Here is a 17,222-nt window from a genome sequence, read left to right as displayed (position 1 = left end):
CTATATGCATTTGCATTCATGCAGTGTTTGGGATTGCATGATCATGTTGGAAATAAACATTTTGAATTTCTAGTGGAAGGTATCTCACTTTTGGGTTAAATGTAATGTTGAGCAAGACAATGACAGATTCAGTGGTAACTGTCACAGAAGCAATGTTGTTGTCTCCTAAAAAATTTGGGCCATTGATGCTGAAAATGACAGTTGCACGCCACATCACAACATGCTCCAAATGAGGAGAATTTACACAAATTTTATAGAGGATTCTCATTGCCTCAGTAGGGTAACACTCAGTTTATTTATTTCCCGCCCAAATGGAAAAACAGCCTTGTTACTTGTAATTGTATTTTCATTTTATTCAAGCAGCACTTGCATTAGGATCACAAAATCCTCTTGTTGCCTATAACCTTCTACATTAAACTGTTTAGCAACACATATCTTATGTGGCTAAAATTTTAAATTCTTGCTCAAAATTGTGCACTGTGATTCACGACTTAACCTTAATTCTCATGTTTAATCTTATGTACATTCCCTCTAGCTCCAAATCAGCACTTGCCTTTACCTCTCAATGCTTTACAGAATTCTGAAAGTCCTACTAGGACTGCATAAGTTTTTGTTTGCAGTACTTCATGTTATTCGGACTGGGCGACTTTTTGTTTGCAATACTATGTGTTATTCGGACTGAGTGACTTTTAGTTTGCAATTCTTCCTGTTGTTTGTGGACAGTTACTCCACCTGAGAAGCATATTTTAGTTGGGAATGAACTCTCAATGCCCAGGCTTGATATGAACTTGAGGAACCTGCTGAGTTTCCATCACCAACTCACAGTTTGGCACATATGCATCATACATAAACATGCATAGCTGTACTGTCCACTGATCCATTTCCACTCAAATGGCTGTATATATAGAGCCCAATGATCATTCACTTTCCCATCCTACCTACCTGACATATATTTCAAAAAGTTCAGTTCCTGTTTACTCACATTATATTACTGCAAGAAAAGAAATCATGTGAGGAAGACCCAGAGGTAACTAGAATTCCTTCGCTGCAGATCTATGGGTGGGTGGGGTGTAGGGATAGCTCCTGGTAGACATCACTACTGCAATCTGCTTTGAACCTATTGACTGTCATCTGTGTTGAAGTGTTGTGCAGTTTGGAGTGATTATCTTAACTAACTGTTTCGTATGTGACGTGATTTTTATTTCACAGCGTCTATTTCTTGAAAGTGCATTACTTTCGGGGAGAAAGGGAGGGGGGGGGGGGGGGCGCAGATGACGACAATATACTGAGTAATTTTTCGGATCTTATTTACTGATTTCAATGCAAAGTAGAATTTTGTCAACTCCCTCACAATCTTATGCTTAAAGTTAATAATATCCACAATGTCAAAGCATCTACTTTGAAACATGATGTACGATTGTTGTTGAATTCTGTTGATATTACTTTCCATTGACAACAGTTTGAGGATTTATCATATACTTTAGGTTGTTATACAATGACACAGCATGGAGGCATATGATAGTAAGGATCGAAATGCAGTGGTAGCAAGAGCTTTTAATGTGCAGAATATATAGTATGGAAACTGTGACATGGAAAATCTTCTGTAATGACTGTAACTAAGTTTATAAAGCAGTGTGTGTTTCTAGTATGAGTTTTCTCAATGTAAATGAAGTTTGCAATGAAAATTTCTAGGGTTATCTGCACTAACTGTGTTACAAAGTGTTGCCATTGAACATTACTTCTAGAACAACAAAGAAATTATTAGTTTCATATATATTGTTTTCACTTGTAGCTGAATTTGCAATAATCACTAACTAATAATTGACATGGCAACTCAAAAAATTTCATTTGCGACCATAACAAATACTAAAGTCCAAACTCTCTGTCATGTGACCAAACCAAATAGCTTCAGTCTACCTCAGTGTATGCGGAAGGCCGCTATTACCATCTAGACAAACCATGAAGTATGTAGGGACCTTCGTTTCACCTGGAAAAAAAATAGTGCCTGGTCCATCTTGCACAGTTTGTGAGATAGCCCAGACCACCCATTGCATCATGCAAGAATGTACTTTAACAAAGTATTCAGGCAGTTAATAATTCTGCAAACAGAAACATTTAAATTGTGTATGCACATACATGTACAAGTGTTTACTTATTACATTGTTTGAAATCTACATTTTATTATGTACATGTACAGGTCATTTTTCAGGTATTCTAAAATAAGCTACGTTAAAGTGTGTTGTGTATTTGACCAAGTTGAAGGGTTTCAAGTTGTTTATGTTTGACTGCGTTTGATGTTTTTTTTAAGTCACTTCAGGCATAAGGTTCCTTAAACATGCTGTGGCAGATTTCTTCCTCTACTTTAGCTAACATGACTCCCCCAAAGATTGTTAAAGTGTATGACTTAACATACCTTGTGTTTTTAAGTTTGTTATGTGAATGATATGGCGTATGTGCCCTCATGGAAGCCTTTATTTATCTGACTTTATCAACACAGGTATTACACAAGAACTGTAAAGGACTCAGGAATAATTCTATAATACTTTATAAAGTAGTACTTTCTAAGTTGGTTTTCCCAAGGCAAAAGCTATCCTTCTTTAAGTGTCTGTTAGTTCAGATTATACATTGTTTGTGTTACTATCACCCAAGCCAAATGAATCAGAGACAGTTGCTACTAATCTAATATGTTTATGCGAAATGTTACTTGATTGTCCAATGTGATGCAGATTCTGCACACCCCGCTCAGTGTCAAACAAATTACCTTCATCACTGCCACAATCCTGGAATGAAGATAGTCTTCTGTCTGACATGAAGCCAAGGACAGCAAGTTCATAAGAAGTAATTCCTCTTTATTTAGACATAATTTACGCCAGTACCTGCTTGACATGCCTTTTATTTGTAGAAAAGAATTGTTTTGCAGAAATTAAAAAAATTATAAGAAGCTCTCATGTGCACAGAATTTAACAGAAAAGTCTTAAATGTAAATTACTGTTAGTTATGTTCTTTTTTGTGTTTATGAAGCTGCTACAACATCACACATACTGATAAAAAAATGCAACACTGTAATGTAATTGGATGGATTAAAAAAAAATCTACTCAGCAAGCAGCAGCAGAACTCACACATAAAAGGAGGTTATAATTAGGCAAGCTTTTGGAGCCAGTGGCTCCTTCTTCAGGCAGGAGGGTTGAAGGGGGAGGGAAGAGGGGTGAAGAAAGAGGACTGGAGAGGTCTAGGAAAAGGGTTAGATTTTGGAAAAGTCACCCAGAACCACAGGTGAGGGGTGATTTACCGTGCGGGATGTGAAGGAAAGACTGATTGTTGGGGAAAGAACTGGATGAGATTTGAAATCTGAGAGCTTAAAGGTGGAAGACAGGGTAATATACAAGACAGAGAATACTGCTAAAACATTATGTACTAGTTAATAAGAGTGAGAAGCATTGTATATAATGGATGTGAGAACTAAATTGGAGTGAAGAAAGGAGTAGTTACTGTGAAGAAATACTGAGATGGAAAAAATTAATGTAAATTAAGGCCAGGTGGGTGGCGAGAACCAAGGACATGTTACAGCACTAGTTCCCACCTGTGGAGTTCTGAGAAACTGGTATGTGAGCGAAGAATCCAGATGGCATGTGGGGTGAAACAGGCACCGAGGTCACGATCGTCATGTTATAGAGCATGCTCTGCAACTGGGAACTGTGTGTTGCCAGTATACAGCCTTTGCCAATGCCCATTCATCCTGACTGATAATTTGGCTGTAGTTATGCCAATGTAAAAGACTGAACAGTGTTTACATAACAGCTGATATGACGTGTCATTTCATGGTTGGCTCTTCTTATTCTAGCATATGTTTTCCCAGTTACAGGGCTGGTGTAGGTGATGGTAGGAGGGTACATAGGGCAAGTCTTGCAACAGGGACAGTCATAGGGGTAGGAACCATAGGGTAGGGAGATAGGTGCGGAAGGAGCATAGGGTCTGACAAGAACGTTGCAGAGATTGGGAGGGCAACGAAAAGTATTCTGGGTGTGGTGGGCAAAATCTCGACAAGGATAATACTGAGTGACCAGTGGTGAGCTCTGACATTGTTTTTTGGAGGGATCAGAGGTATCAGGATTGGATGTGATAGTCCAGGAAACAGTTTTTGAACTAAGCTGGTGGGGTGACTACGTTCAGTGAAGGCTGAGGTGAGAATTGTGGTGTATTGCTGCAAAGAGTCTGCATCTGAACAAATATGTTTACCTCAAATGCCAAGGCTGTATGGGAGGGAACGTTTGACATGGAAAGGAACGCAACTGTCGAACTGTAAGTAATGTTGTTTGTTAGTAGGTTTAATGTGTACAGAAGATAGTAGCTGGCCCTCGGTGAGGTTGAGATCAACATCAAGAAAAGTGGTACGGGATTCGGAATAGGACCATGTGAAATTGAATTGTGAGAAAGTATTCAGAGATTCCAGGAATTTTAACAGAACAAGCTCATCAGGGCTGAAGACTTATGGATTCCATGAAAGCCCCTTAAAAGTGACCCATGAAAAGGTTGGCATAGGAAGGAGCCATCCTGGTTGCCATGGCTGTTACCCTGATCTGTTTGTATATCTGCACCTGACAGGTGAAGTAGTTATTGGCAAGTATAAAGTTGGTTAAGGTAAATAGCAAGGGTGTCACGGGTTTGGAATCAGGTGGGTGCTGACTGAGGAAATGTTCAGCTACAGACAGATGTGGGGGATGTTGGTGTAGAGGAGGTGGCATCAGTGGTGGTGGGCAAGGTGTGTGCCAGGAGTGGGATGGGCACAGATTTCAGACAATCTAGGAATTGGCTGGTGTCTTTGATACAGGACATGTGGTTTGAAACCAGCAGCTGCAGGACAGTCAGGGTGACTGGGTGTGTGGATCTTAGGAAGAGGTTAAAATGTGGCGGTGGGTGATTGGAGTGGGGTGAGAAGTTCTATTTATTGAGGTGTTAGTCTTTGTGAGAGACCTGAGGTTTTAAGGAGGGAATGCAGGTCATTTTGAATCACAGGGGTGGGATCTTGATGGCAGATGCTGTATGTAGAGGTGTCAGACAGCTGGCGTAGACCTTCACTAACGTTCTCTTTTCGGTCAAGTACCACAGTGGTAGATCCTTTGTCTACTGGGAGGATAATGATGGAGTCAGCAGCTTTTAGGGAAGGTAGAGTCTGGAGTTCTGCAGAGGACAGGTTAGGATCCTGTGTTGTAGTGACCTGAGGAAGAGTTGTGAAGCAATGTTGGATGTGAGGAATTCTTGGAAGGTTTGTAAGGGATGATTTTGAGGTAGTGGTGGTGGATCAAGTAGTGATCGTGGTTGGAACTTTCAAGGTGGGGTTCACTGTCAGGTTTTGCTGTTGGATAGGTTTTGGGATTGTGTTGCAAAGTGATATTTCCAGTTGACATTACATGCGAATGGAAGTAGGTCCTTCACCAAAGCAGCTCTACATCTACAGCTACATAATACTTTGCAAATCACATTCAAGTGCCTGGCAGAGGGTTCACAAACGACCTTCACAATTCTCTATTATTCCAATCTTGTATAGTGCGCAGAAAGAATGAACACCTATATCTTTCTGTACGAGCTCTGATTTCCCTTATTTTATTGTGGTGATCATTCCTCCCTATGTAGGTCGGTGTCAACAAAATATTTTCGCATTCGGAGGAGAAAGTTGGTGATTGGAATTTCGTGAGAAGATTCCATGGCAACCAAAAACGCCTTTCTTTTAATGATTGCCAGTCCAAATCCTGTATCATTTCAGTGACACTCTCTCCCATATTTCGCGATAATACAAAACATGCTGCCTTTCTTTGAACTTTTTTGATGTGCTCTGTCAGTCCTATCTGGTAAGGATCCCACACCGTGCAGCAGTATTCTAAAAGAGGACGGACATGCATAGTGTAGGCAGCCTCCTTAGCTGGATCAAATGCAGGCTTAGGGCTGAAACTGTAGACCCTTGGATAATACAGGAGGGGAGAGTGCTTTGGACGAGAGGTTGAGGACTCTGTAGTGTTCTGATTGGTTCATTTGATTATGAGTTATTCTTGGTGTGTGAGGCAGTGGTGAAGGATGTGAAATGTTGAGGATATTGGCCAAGCCCTGTTTGTAGGAGTGCGGTCATGGTTGATGGTGTGGCTGTTTGGGGAGTTGCAGAGGGACAGGATGGGAAACACCACTGTTCAGGTAGTTCAGGAGGAGGTGGGATAGCTTCTTAAGGTGAAGTCTGGCATGTTGTTGCAGTTTGAAATTGGCTTGGCAAATCATACCAACCAAGGAAACAAAAGGGGCAGATAACTGCAGGAATTTGTAGGAGAGAAGTCAGATGGAGAGGAAATTGGCTGATGAGGCATATAGGTCACAGATTAGCTGGATAAGAGCAAGAGATTGCTGTATTTGATACTGTAAAAGGAGCATGGCGTACAGTAGGGTTACATCCAGAGACAGGTACTTTCAAGGGACAAGTAGGTTTCAAAAAACAGGATGTGAGACCTTAGTTTTGATAGTACAAAAGCAGGTTTTCGAAAAGAATGGATTTAATATGTGATGGGATTCATCACAGCAAGAGAGGACAGTTTTGAGTGTTGGAAATTGTTGGAGTGACAGAAAAGATAAGCAGATAGTGGATAAAAGATAGAAAAATGGAAGAAAAGCAAGGAAAAAATTTGGAACATTCTTCAGTTCTTGGTCCTCCGGTACATTTATGTTTTTGTCTGCAGACACTAACATATATGATTTCGGGGGTGGGGGTGGTCGATGGGGGGGGGGGGGGGGGGGGAGACAATTGGAAAAGAAAAAGGGGGAAAAAAAACTTGATTGGCAAATTTGCGAAAGAGAGAGAATTTTAAAAACTGGGTAAACAGACAGAGAAAGCCATAAGAGAAAATGTAAACTACTTAACTTGGCTATTAAAGTAATGTAAGGGATGGCAGTAAAAGTCGATAATAGCAGTTTGGCGAAAAACAAACAATCCGTAGCAATTCTCACCCCACCCAAACCACGCACCCTCACCTTTTACGTTCTTCCTGAGATCCACAAATCCAATCATCCTGGCTGTCCTGTAGTTGCTGGCTTCAAAGTACCCACCGGACGTATAACTGCCTTAGTTGATCAGCACTTGCAACCCTTAGTAGAAAGACTTCCCTCCTATATCAAAGATACCAAGCAATTCATAGATTGTCTGAAATACGTGCCTGTCCCACTTCCACCACACACCTTGCTTGTCACCATTGATACCAACTCCCTCTAAACCAACATCCTCAAGTACATAGTCTGTCTGCTGCTGAACATTTCTTCAGACAGTGCCCACCTGATTCCAAACCACTGACATCCTTCCTACTTACCTTAATCAACGTTATACTTACCAACAACTACTTCATCTTTGAAACAGATCAGGGGAATGGCAATGGGAACCAGGATGGCTCCTTCCTATGCCAACCTTTTCATGGTTCACTTGTAAGGGGCTTTCCTGGAATCCGGAAGTCTCAGCCATGGTGAGGATGAACATTAAAATTCCTAGAATCTCTGAATGCCTTCTCAAGTCAAATTTCACATGGTCCTATTTTGCATCCAGTGCCACTTTCCTTGATGTTGATCTCGTTCTCACCAAAGGCCAGCTACACTATTCTGTCCACATTAATCGTACCAATAAACAACAATACTTAGAGTTTCAATATTATGAAAAGGGAAGTTGCCATTCACCATATAGCAGAGTTACTGAGTCACAGATAGGCACAAAAAAAAAAAAAAAAAAAGACTGTCACAAATAAAGCTTTTGGCAAATAAGGCCTTGATCAAAAATAGATCACACACACACACACACACACACACACACACACTCACTCACTCAAATACAACTCACACACACATGCTTTGTTTGTGTGTGTGTGTGTGTGTGTGTGTGTGTGTGTGTGTGTGTGTGTGTGTTTGACAAAGGCCTTAGGGGTGAAAACTTTATTTGTGACAGTCCTTTCGTTGTGCCTATCGGCGAATCAGCGTCTCCGCTATATGGTGAGTGGCAACTTTTGTTATCATAATATTGTTACATTCCATCCTGGATTTTCTGTTTTTGGTGAAGGCCTTACAAGCTGAAAGCTTTATTTGTGACAGTCTTTTTGTTGTGCCTATCTGCGACTCAGCATCTGTGCTATATTGTGAGTGGCAATTTTATTTTTCATAATATTGTTACATTCCATCATTGATTTTCCATTGTTTGAGTACTTACTGTTTGACAATTACATTCCTTTCCATATCAAACGTTCCTTCTGATAAACCTTGGCAGTCAAGGTAAACATATTTGTTCAGATGCAGACTCTTTACAGCAATATGCCTCAATTCTCACCTCAGCCTTCACTGGTCATAATTACCCCACCAGCCTAATTCAAAAGCAGACTTCGCGGGCCATCACATCCAGTCCTGGTACTTCTGATCTCTCCAAAAAACAACTTCGGAGCACACCACTGGTCTCTCAGTATGATCCTGGTCTGGAATGTATTAATTAGCTACTTCGATAAGGCCATGATTTCCTAAAATAATGCCCTGAAATGAGATCCATTCTGTCTGAGATTTTGCCCACCACATTTAGAATAGATTTTTGTCGCCCTCCGAATCTCTGCAATATTCTTGTCAGACCCTATGCCCGTTCTGCATCCATCTCTGTGCCCCATGCCTCCTATCCTTGTAACTGTCCCTGCTGCAAGGCTTACCCTGTACATCCTCCTACCATCACCTATACCAGCTCTGTAACTGGAAAAACATACAATATCATAGGGTGAGCCATCTGTGAAATGGCACATGTCGTAAACCAGTTGTTATGTGAAAACTGTTTGGCCTCTTACATCGGCATGACTACCACCAAATTATCAGTTAGGATGAGTGGGCATAGGCAGAGGGTGTACGCTGACAACACAGAATATCCTGTTGGAGAGAATGCTCTACAACATGACAATCGTGACATCTGTGCCTGTTTTACCTCACGTGCCATCTGGATTCTTCCCCCCAGACACCAGTTTCTCAGAACTAGTGCTACAACATGTCCTTGGCTCTCACCAACCACCAGGCCTTAATTTACTTTAATTTCTTCCATCTCAGCATTTCGTCACAGAAACTACTCCTTTTTTCACAGTGTTTTAGTTTTCTACATCTTTCGTTTTCTCACATCCGTTACATACAATGCACATAGCTTCTCACTCTTATTAGCTCATTCATAAAGTTTTAGCAGTAATCTTTGTCTTGTATATTACCCTGTCTTCCGCCTTTAAGTTGTCAGGTTTTCAAATCTCATCCAGTCCATTCCCTAGCAATGTCTTTCCTTCTCATCCCGTCCGGTAAGTCTTCACTGACCTGTGATTCTGGGTGACTTTTCGAAAATCTACCCCTTTTCCTTGGCCTCTCCAGTCCTCTTCCTTCACCCCTCTTCCTTCCCCTTCAACCCTTCTGCCTGAAGAAGGAGCCACTGGCTCTATAAGCTTGCATAATTACAACATTCTTTTATGTGTGTGTTCCTTCATCACTTAGTGAGTAGATGTTTTATCTATCCGATTACATTATATTGTGAAAAATTGATTGTGTGCTACTGGCACCCTGTTACCATTGTTGTGTTATCATTATTTTTATCTTCTGCGTTGATATTTACGTTCTGTACATTACTTGATCCACATCCAAGGGATTCGCATGCATATACCGATCTGTAGAACAAATATACCATTTAAGTACTTTAGGATTAAAGGAGAACACTTACCAAAAAGCAGAAGCATTGAGTCGTTGATAGGGACATCCGGGAGGAAGAAACCTTGCTAGCTTTCAGATTTTATCCTTTGATTAGGTAGAGTAAAATAAAATACACACACACACTCAGACACACGCTTGCGCACCTATGTGGTGCCAGCTAGACTGTCAGTGCCAATGCTCTTTTGTGGCAGGTTGACTGGTTGTGATGGGTGCGGGGAACCCTCTACCCAATGCTTTCCCTTTCTATTGTCGTGTTATCGCCCTCCCAGTTTGTGTCCTCATGTTGCCTTCAGCGTGTGCCACTTCCCATAGGCCCCTACAGTTGTGCCAGGCCATATACCTGCCAACTTTCCCTCCCCATGTTCCTAACCAGAAAACCACCCACCCCCCTCCGAGCCACAAGCCATGCACCCTGAGTTCCTCTCTCTGCCTAGCAACTCTCCTCTTCCTCTACTCACCCCATCCGACACTATTCCGACCGCAACCAGTCCACCTGTTGTAAAAGAGCATCGGCACTGTCAGTCTAAGTGGCACCATGTATGGGTGTTTCTTCTTTTGTGTGTGCCTGTCGACATTTCAGCGCTTCTGCTTTTTGGTGAGTGATCTCCTTTAATCCCAAAGTATTTACATTCTACAGAACAGATATGCCATAAATAAATAAAACAAACATGTGAGTTGTATTCCAGTATAATTTTTTTTGGTAAAGAATCTTTTTTAGACAAATATAGATAAAAATACAAATCTGTTTGTTTTGTATATTTTATTTATGTATTTTTACACTTCATCATTGTGAATGGTTATTTTAGGGTTTGCCAGTCATATTGACTGCAACTCCAGACAGTCAAGGGCAAAAGGGTGGGGTGCCCATTGTGCAGCCAGTCCACGTGCCGGTGACAGTGGAGAGAGGCAGGATGGTGTTGGCTGTGGAGAGGCCAGCTACTGCAACTGTTTCTCCTGCACCACTGGCTGTGAGTCTAGCCGATCAGCATCCTACTGTTGCCACATCCTCTATAATTCTTTATAGTGGTGATCGCAGCTTTCAGCCATTTGCCAGCACTAGTCAATGTAAGTTTAAAGTTTTCATAAATGTAAGGTGATTGGATTGAAGAAAAGTATTCTCTCTGAAGTTTACTTCAACAAATTCATGTTGCTAGTATTCACAGTGACAGTCGTAGGTTGGATCAAATATAAACAAATCTTTTGTAGTAATATTTTTTGTTATTTGGATGTATTATTTTGTTATTTTTCTGCATAATCACGTATTTTATTGGTGCACTTTTGCCCCTGACTGTCAAATTTTTAATTCCATTTTTAAAGAAAAATCTTAAAGAGTTGCTCTGAGCAGCTGAAATGTGTGAAGTCATACACTGGGCTTCCAGGCTGGGGGTTGGAGGGCAGTCCAATGCCTATCAAGTCAGTCTTGGTTGGATCTTCTGATTGCTGTGCATGTTTTGAGGTGTAAGCAGCTCAGACTTGGTGAATTTTACTTGTTGTCACTCCACAATGTGGAAGGAATGTTGTATCCTTATCGTGTTGTGTTGCTTGACTACGCTTGCATTTTCTGGAGAGTACAGACTAGATTTCATGTGCTCGATAGCCATGTTGTCTGAACACAGAGGTTACACAGTTTATTTCAGTGCTGAGATGGTTCTCGCCCCATGTGCTTCTACCACTGTGTATCAAAGTGTTCAGCACAGCTCTCTTTTAGGCAAGATGATGGAAACTTGACTGTTGAGATAATGGTCTATGTTGATAGGTTTACAGCACACCAAGTAGCCAAGCCAACCATCCGATTTCTGTTCAACTAGAAGAATAGTAGCTAGTTTTCCATCTTCATTTCCACTGCAAACTTTATTTGGGAATATACGCTGTTCATGTTGTCAGTGAATTTTTGTAATGTTTCCTTTCCTTTAGGTTAAATCATAACAATAAAAACAAGGCTGGCAAAGAAGATCACTGTTTGAAGACAATAATAGATATTGTGTAAAGCTCAGATATTCCATAGACGTACTACAAGTGCACCAAGTTCCATTGTGCAAGGATTTGTGATTATATTCCTTATGTCATTGCTTTCACTGAGCTATGGGAATAAACTTTCATGAATTTTAGCAACGTTAAAAATCCTGATCACAAGAAACCTTATTATGATGCATTACTGAATGGCAGAGTGCACCTCTCCCTCAGTGCAGGCGTTATTAAAAGTATGAACAAAGCATCAAAAGGCCACCTCCACCTTCCAGATACCCATCCTCAAATGATCGCAGAAGTTCAAATATGCCACTCACTCAATGGGAGTGCAATTTCAGAAGCTTTGTTTACATTTGATCTGCTTTCATGTTTATAAACTTGAACTTAAGAAACCACTGCACTTATTTTATTTCTTTATCTGTAGACATACGTGCACAAGAAAGGACAAAATACACGATGAGACATTTCACATAACTATTTTATTAGCTTTACTGCCAAATAATGTGCTTTCAGAAGTTCAGTTTGGTGATTCCATTTTAATGCATAATGTGTTAACAACTGACATACTCATCTTTGTGAGATGCTGGGTTATGAGATGCTGAGACCGATGGCATTAAGTGTGAATTAAGTGTGATTCCTGCCTGAGATCCAACCAAACTCAGAGGTATTGTTGGTGTCGCAATGCTGTTTATACTTTATTTCAATTTTCAGCACACACTTCGTCCTCTGATATCCATTTGTTTTTCAGTACCTGCTTTACCTCACAGTGAAATGTACACGCCATCAGTGTTTTTGGCTTGGACAATTGAGAAGATCCAAAAGACCACATTTAACTGAGTGTCAGATAACATGCATCACTTAAACTGAACCTCATTCCGTGTTTATTAAGATTTTCGGCATCCTTATTATGATGTGCCCCTTAATTATGGCCTGCCAGTAGCTTAAAGGTCTCGCTGCAGTGCTGATATCCATGGCTGTTTCAGCTGAATATGTCACTGGTGTTCTTTCCACCTCTCCTTGACTGTTCTGACAGTCTCCCCTTTGTAAGGCAAGCTGCAGTACCACGTGTTGTAGTGTTAATGCATTTTTGCAGGCCTAGATTATCTTTAATAGTATGAAGTACCACTTCAGTCTTTGTTGGTGGCTGTGAAATTAATCAGGTGTTCTCATTAGACTCTGTGATCTTTTTGTAGATTGAGCCACTATAAGTCAGGCTGTAACCTTTGCCTTTGCCTTTGCCTTTGCCTTTGCCGTCCATGTTTCACTATTGTTCTAGCACAGCAATATGGAAGGGTTGGAGAAGGAACTACCATGAATGTGGTGAGAGGAGTGGTGAGTGGGCATCAAATTTCATCGTGATGCAAACCATGGGAATCTGCACTGTGTATTTTAGCATTTTATGAACATCTATCATGTTTAAACTGCAGTGTGTTTGAATACATTTGTACTCGGAATCAAATTGACTTCAGAATTGGACAAATACTCAACACCAGCATATATTTCAGCAGGAAATGCTAAAAGGCTAGATTGGAGCCAATGGCATTGTTACATATTTTGTGCAGCAGTGTTTTTTACACACACCGTGAGGTATGATGAGAATGATAGGGGGTTTGTCAGGTTCTGGTTGTACACAGCCAATGAGAGAGGAGTGGGCAGATGATATGGTCAGAAGCAAGAGACACTGTAAAGTTATGTCAACACGAGGCCTCTTTCCTCAAGTGCAGCCATTGGGACACGAGAATAAAAAGGCCTGCACAAAAATTTGTGGATAGGGCACATGTATGCATGGACAGTCTTGTGTCCATACATTGCCTCATTGCACAAGCAGTCTCGTATGAATTCCATTCTTTGCTTCAGAGCTTGTGCTGCATTCATTTTGATGAAATTGCGACATATAAAAGTGATTGGAAAAAAAAAAAAAAAAAAAAAAAAAAAACCACTAAATAACACAAGAATGAGACGTACGAAGTGACAACATTGTTCTGTTTTCAGCAGGTCACAGCAAGATTTTAGATTTTCTTTTTGGGAAACTGTAGCTATAAAACTGGCTATAATATTTTATTAGCTAGTAACCAGTGATTTCCATACCAGTTTAAAATATTTATTTTGCATTTCAAAACAGAGCGGTTACGTGATTATTCCTAAAATAGAGAAATACTTAAGGGAGGTTCTTAGTCATTGTTGTTGTTGTTGTTGTGGTCTTCAGTCCTGAGACTGGTTTGATGCAGCTCTCCATGCTACTCTATTCTGTGCAAGCTTCTTCATCTCCCAGTACCTACTGCAACCTACATCCTTCTGAATCTGCTTAATGGATACATCTCTTGGTATCCCCCTACGATTTTTACCCTCCACGCTGCCCTCCAATACTAAATTGGTGATCCCTTGATGTCTCAGAACATGTCCTACCAACCGATCCCTTCTTCTGGTCAAGTTGTGCCACAAACTTCTCCCCAATCCTATTCAATACTTCCTCATTTAGTTATGTGATCTACCCATCTAATCTTCAGCATTCTTCTGTAGCACCACATTTCGAAAGCTTCTATTGTCTTCTTGTCCAGACTATTTACCGTCCATGTTTCACTTCCATACATGGCTACACTCCATACAAATACTTTCAGAAATGACTTCCTGACACTTAAATCTATACTCGATGTTAACAAATTTCTCTTCTTCAGAAACGCTTTCCTTGCCATTGCCAGTCTACATTTGATATCCTCTCTACTTCGACCATCATCAGTAATTTTGCTCCCCAAATAGCAAAACTTACTACTTTAAGTGTCTCATTTCCTAATCTAATACCCTCAACATCACCAGACTTAATTCGACTACATTCCATTATCCTAGTTTTGCTTTTGTTGATGTTCATCTTATATCCTCCCTTCAAGACACCATCCATTCCGTTCAACTGGTCTTCCTAGTCCTTTGCTGTCTCTGACAGAATTACAATGTCATCGGCGAACCTCAACATTTTTATTTCTTCTCCATGGATTTTAATACCTACTCCGAATTTTTCTTTTGTTTCCGTTACTGCTTGCTCAATATACAGATTGAATAACATCGGGGAGAGGCTACAACCCTGTCTTACTCCCTTCCCAACCACTGCTTCCCGTTCTTGTCCCTCGACTCTTATAACTGCCATCTGGTTTCTGTACAAATTGTAAATAGCCTTTCGCTCCCTGTATTTTACCCCTGCCACCTTTAGAATTTGAAAGAGAGTATTCCAGTCAACATTGTCAAAAGCTTTCTCTAAGTCTACAAATGCTAGAAACGTAGGTTTGCCTTTTCTTAATCTTTCTTCTAAGATAAGTCGTAAGGTCAGTATTGCCTCACGTGTTCCAGTATTTCTACGGAATCCAAACTGATCTTCCCCAAGGTCGGCTTCTACTAGTTTTTCCATTCGTCTGTAAAGAATTCGAGTTAGTATTTTGCAGCTGTGACTTATTAAACTGATTGTTCAGTAATTTTCACATCTGTCAACACCTGCTTTCTTTGGGATTGGAATTATTATATTCTTCTTGAAGTCTGAGGGTATTTCGCCTGTTTCATACGTCTTGCTCACCAGATGGTAGAGTTTTGTCAGGACTGGCTTTCCCAAGGCCGTCAGTAGTTCCAATGGAATGTTGTCTACTTCGGGGGCCTTGTTTCGACTCAGGTCTTTCAGTGCTCTGTCAAACTCTTCACGCAGTATCGTATCTCCCATTTCATCTTCATCTACATCCTCTTCCATTTCCATAATATTGTCCTCAAGTGCATCGCCCTTGTATAGACCCTCTATATACTCCTTCCACCTTTCTGCTTTCCCTTCTTTTCTTAGAACTGGGTTTCCATCTGAGCTCTTGATGTTCATACAAGTGGTTCTCTTATCTCCAAAGGTCTCTTTAATTTTCCTGTAGGCAGTATCTATCTTACGCCTAGTGAGATAAGCCTCTACATCTTTACATTTGTCCTCTAGCCATCGCTGCTTAGCCATTTTGCACTTCCTGTCGATCTCATTTTTGAGACGTTTGTACTCCTTTTTGCCTGTTTCATTTACTGCATTTTTATATTTTCTCCTTCCATCAATTAAATTCAATATTTCTTCTGTTACCCAAGGATTTCTACTAGCCCTCGTCTTTTTACCTACTTGATCCTGTGCTGCCTTCACTACTTCATCCCTCAAAGCTACCCATTCTTCTTCTACTGTATTTCTTTCCCCCATTCCTGCCAATTGTTCCCTTATGCTCTCCCTGAAACTCTGTACAACCTCTGGTTCTTTCAGTTTATCCAGGTCCCATCTCCTTAAATTCCCACCTTTTTGCAGTTTCTTCAGTTTTAATCTACAGGTCATAACCAATAGATTGTGGTAAGAGTCCACATCTGCCCCTGGAAATGTCTTACAATTTAAAACCTGGTTCCTAAATCTCTGTCTTACCATTATATAATCTATCTGACACCATTTAGTATCTCCAGGGTTCTTCCACGTATACAACCTTCTATCATGATTCTTAAACCAAGTGTTAGCTATGATTAAGTTGTGCTCTGTGCAAAATTCTACCAGGTGGCTTCCTCTTTCATTTCTTACCCCCAATCCATATTCACCTACTACGTTTCCTTCTCTCCCTTTTCCTACACTCGAATTCCAGTTACCCATGACTATTAAATTTTCGTCTCCCTTCACTATCTGAATAATTTCTTTTATTTCATCATACATTTCTTCAATTTCTTCGTCATCTGCAGAGCTAGTTGGCACATAAACTTGTACTACTGTAGTAGGCATTGGCTTCGTGTCTATCTTGGCCACAATAATGCATTCACTATGCATTTTGCAGTAGCTTACCCACATTCCTATTTTCCTATTCATTATTAAACCTACTCCTGCATTACCCCTATTTGACTTTGTGTTTATAACCCTGTAGTCACCTGACCAGAAGTCTTGTTCCTCCTGCCACCGAACTTCACTAATTCCCACTATATCTAACTTTAACCTATCCATTTCCCTTTTTAAATTTTCTAACCTACCTGCCCGATTAAGGGATCTTACATTCCACACTCCGATCCGTAGAACGCCAGTTTTCTTTCTCCTGATAACGACATCCTCTTTAGTAGTCCCCGCCCGGAGATCCGAATGGGGGACTATTTTACCTCCGGAATATTTTACCCAAGAGGACGCCATCATCATTTAATCATACAGTAAAAGCTGCATGCCCTCGGGAAAAATTACGGCCGTAGTTTCCCCTTGCTTTCAGCCGTTCACAGTACCAGCACAGCAAGGCCGTTTTGGTTATTGTTACAAGGCCAGATCAGTCAATCATCCAGACTGTTGCCCTTGCAACTACTGAAAAGGCTGCTGCCCCTCTTCAGGAACCACGCGTTTGTCTGGCCTCTCAACAGATACCCCTCCGTTGTGGTTGTACCTACGGTACAGCTATCTGTATCGCTGAGGCACGCAAGCCTCCCCACCAACGGCAAGGTCCATGGTTCGTGGGGGGTCTTAGTCATTATGTGAAGGTTAATTAACATCCAAATGTGTTAATTGTATTTTAACTAA

General features: G+C 40.8%; 1 protein-coding gene across 1 annotated transcript in view; it reads left to right on the top strand.

The window, feature by feature from the left end:
* LOC124596634 overlaps positions 1-17,222 on the top strand; it is a 265,721-nt gene that overhangs the window by 102,342 nt on the left and 146,157 nt on the right. Inside the window, exon 11 of the mRNA XM_047135866.1 lies at positions 10,534-10,792. Within this exon, the coding sequence (XP_046991822.1) occupies positions 10,534-10,792 (259 nt within the window). The remainder of the gene's footprint in view (positions 1-10,533; positions 10,793-17,222) is intronic.

The sequence above is a fragment of the Schistocerca americana genome, chromosome 1 (genome assembly GCF_021461395.2).
Source record: "Schistocerca americana isolate TAMUIC-IGC-003095 chromosome 1, iqSchAmer2.1, whole genome shotgun sequence".
Taxonomy (NCBI): Eukaryota; Metazoa; Arthropoda; class Insecta; order Orthoptera; family Acrididae; genus Schistocerca; species Schistocerca americana.
This window is presented reverse-complemented; position numbering and strand designations above follow the sequence as displayed.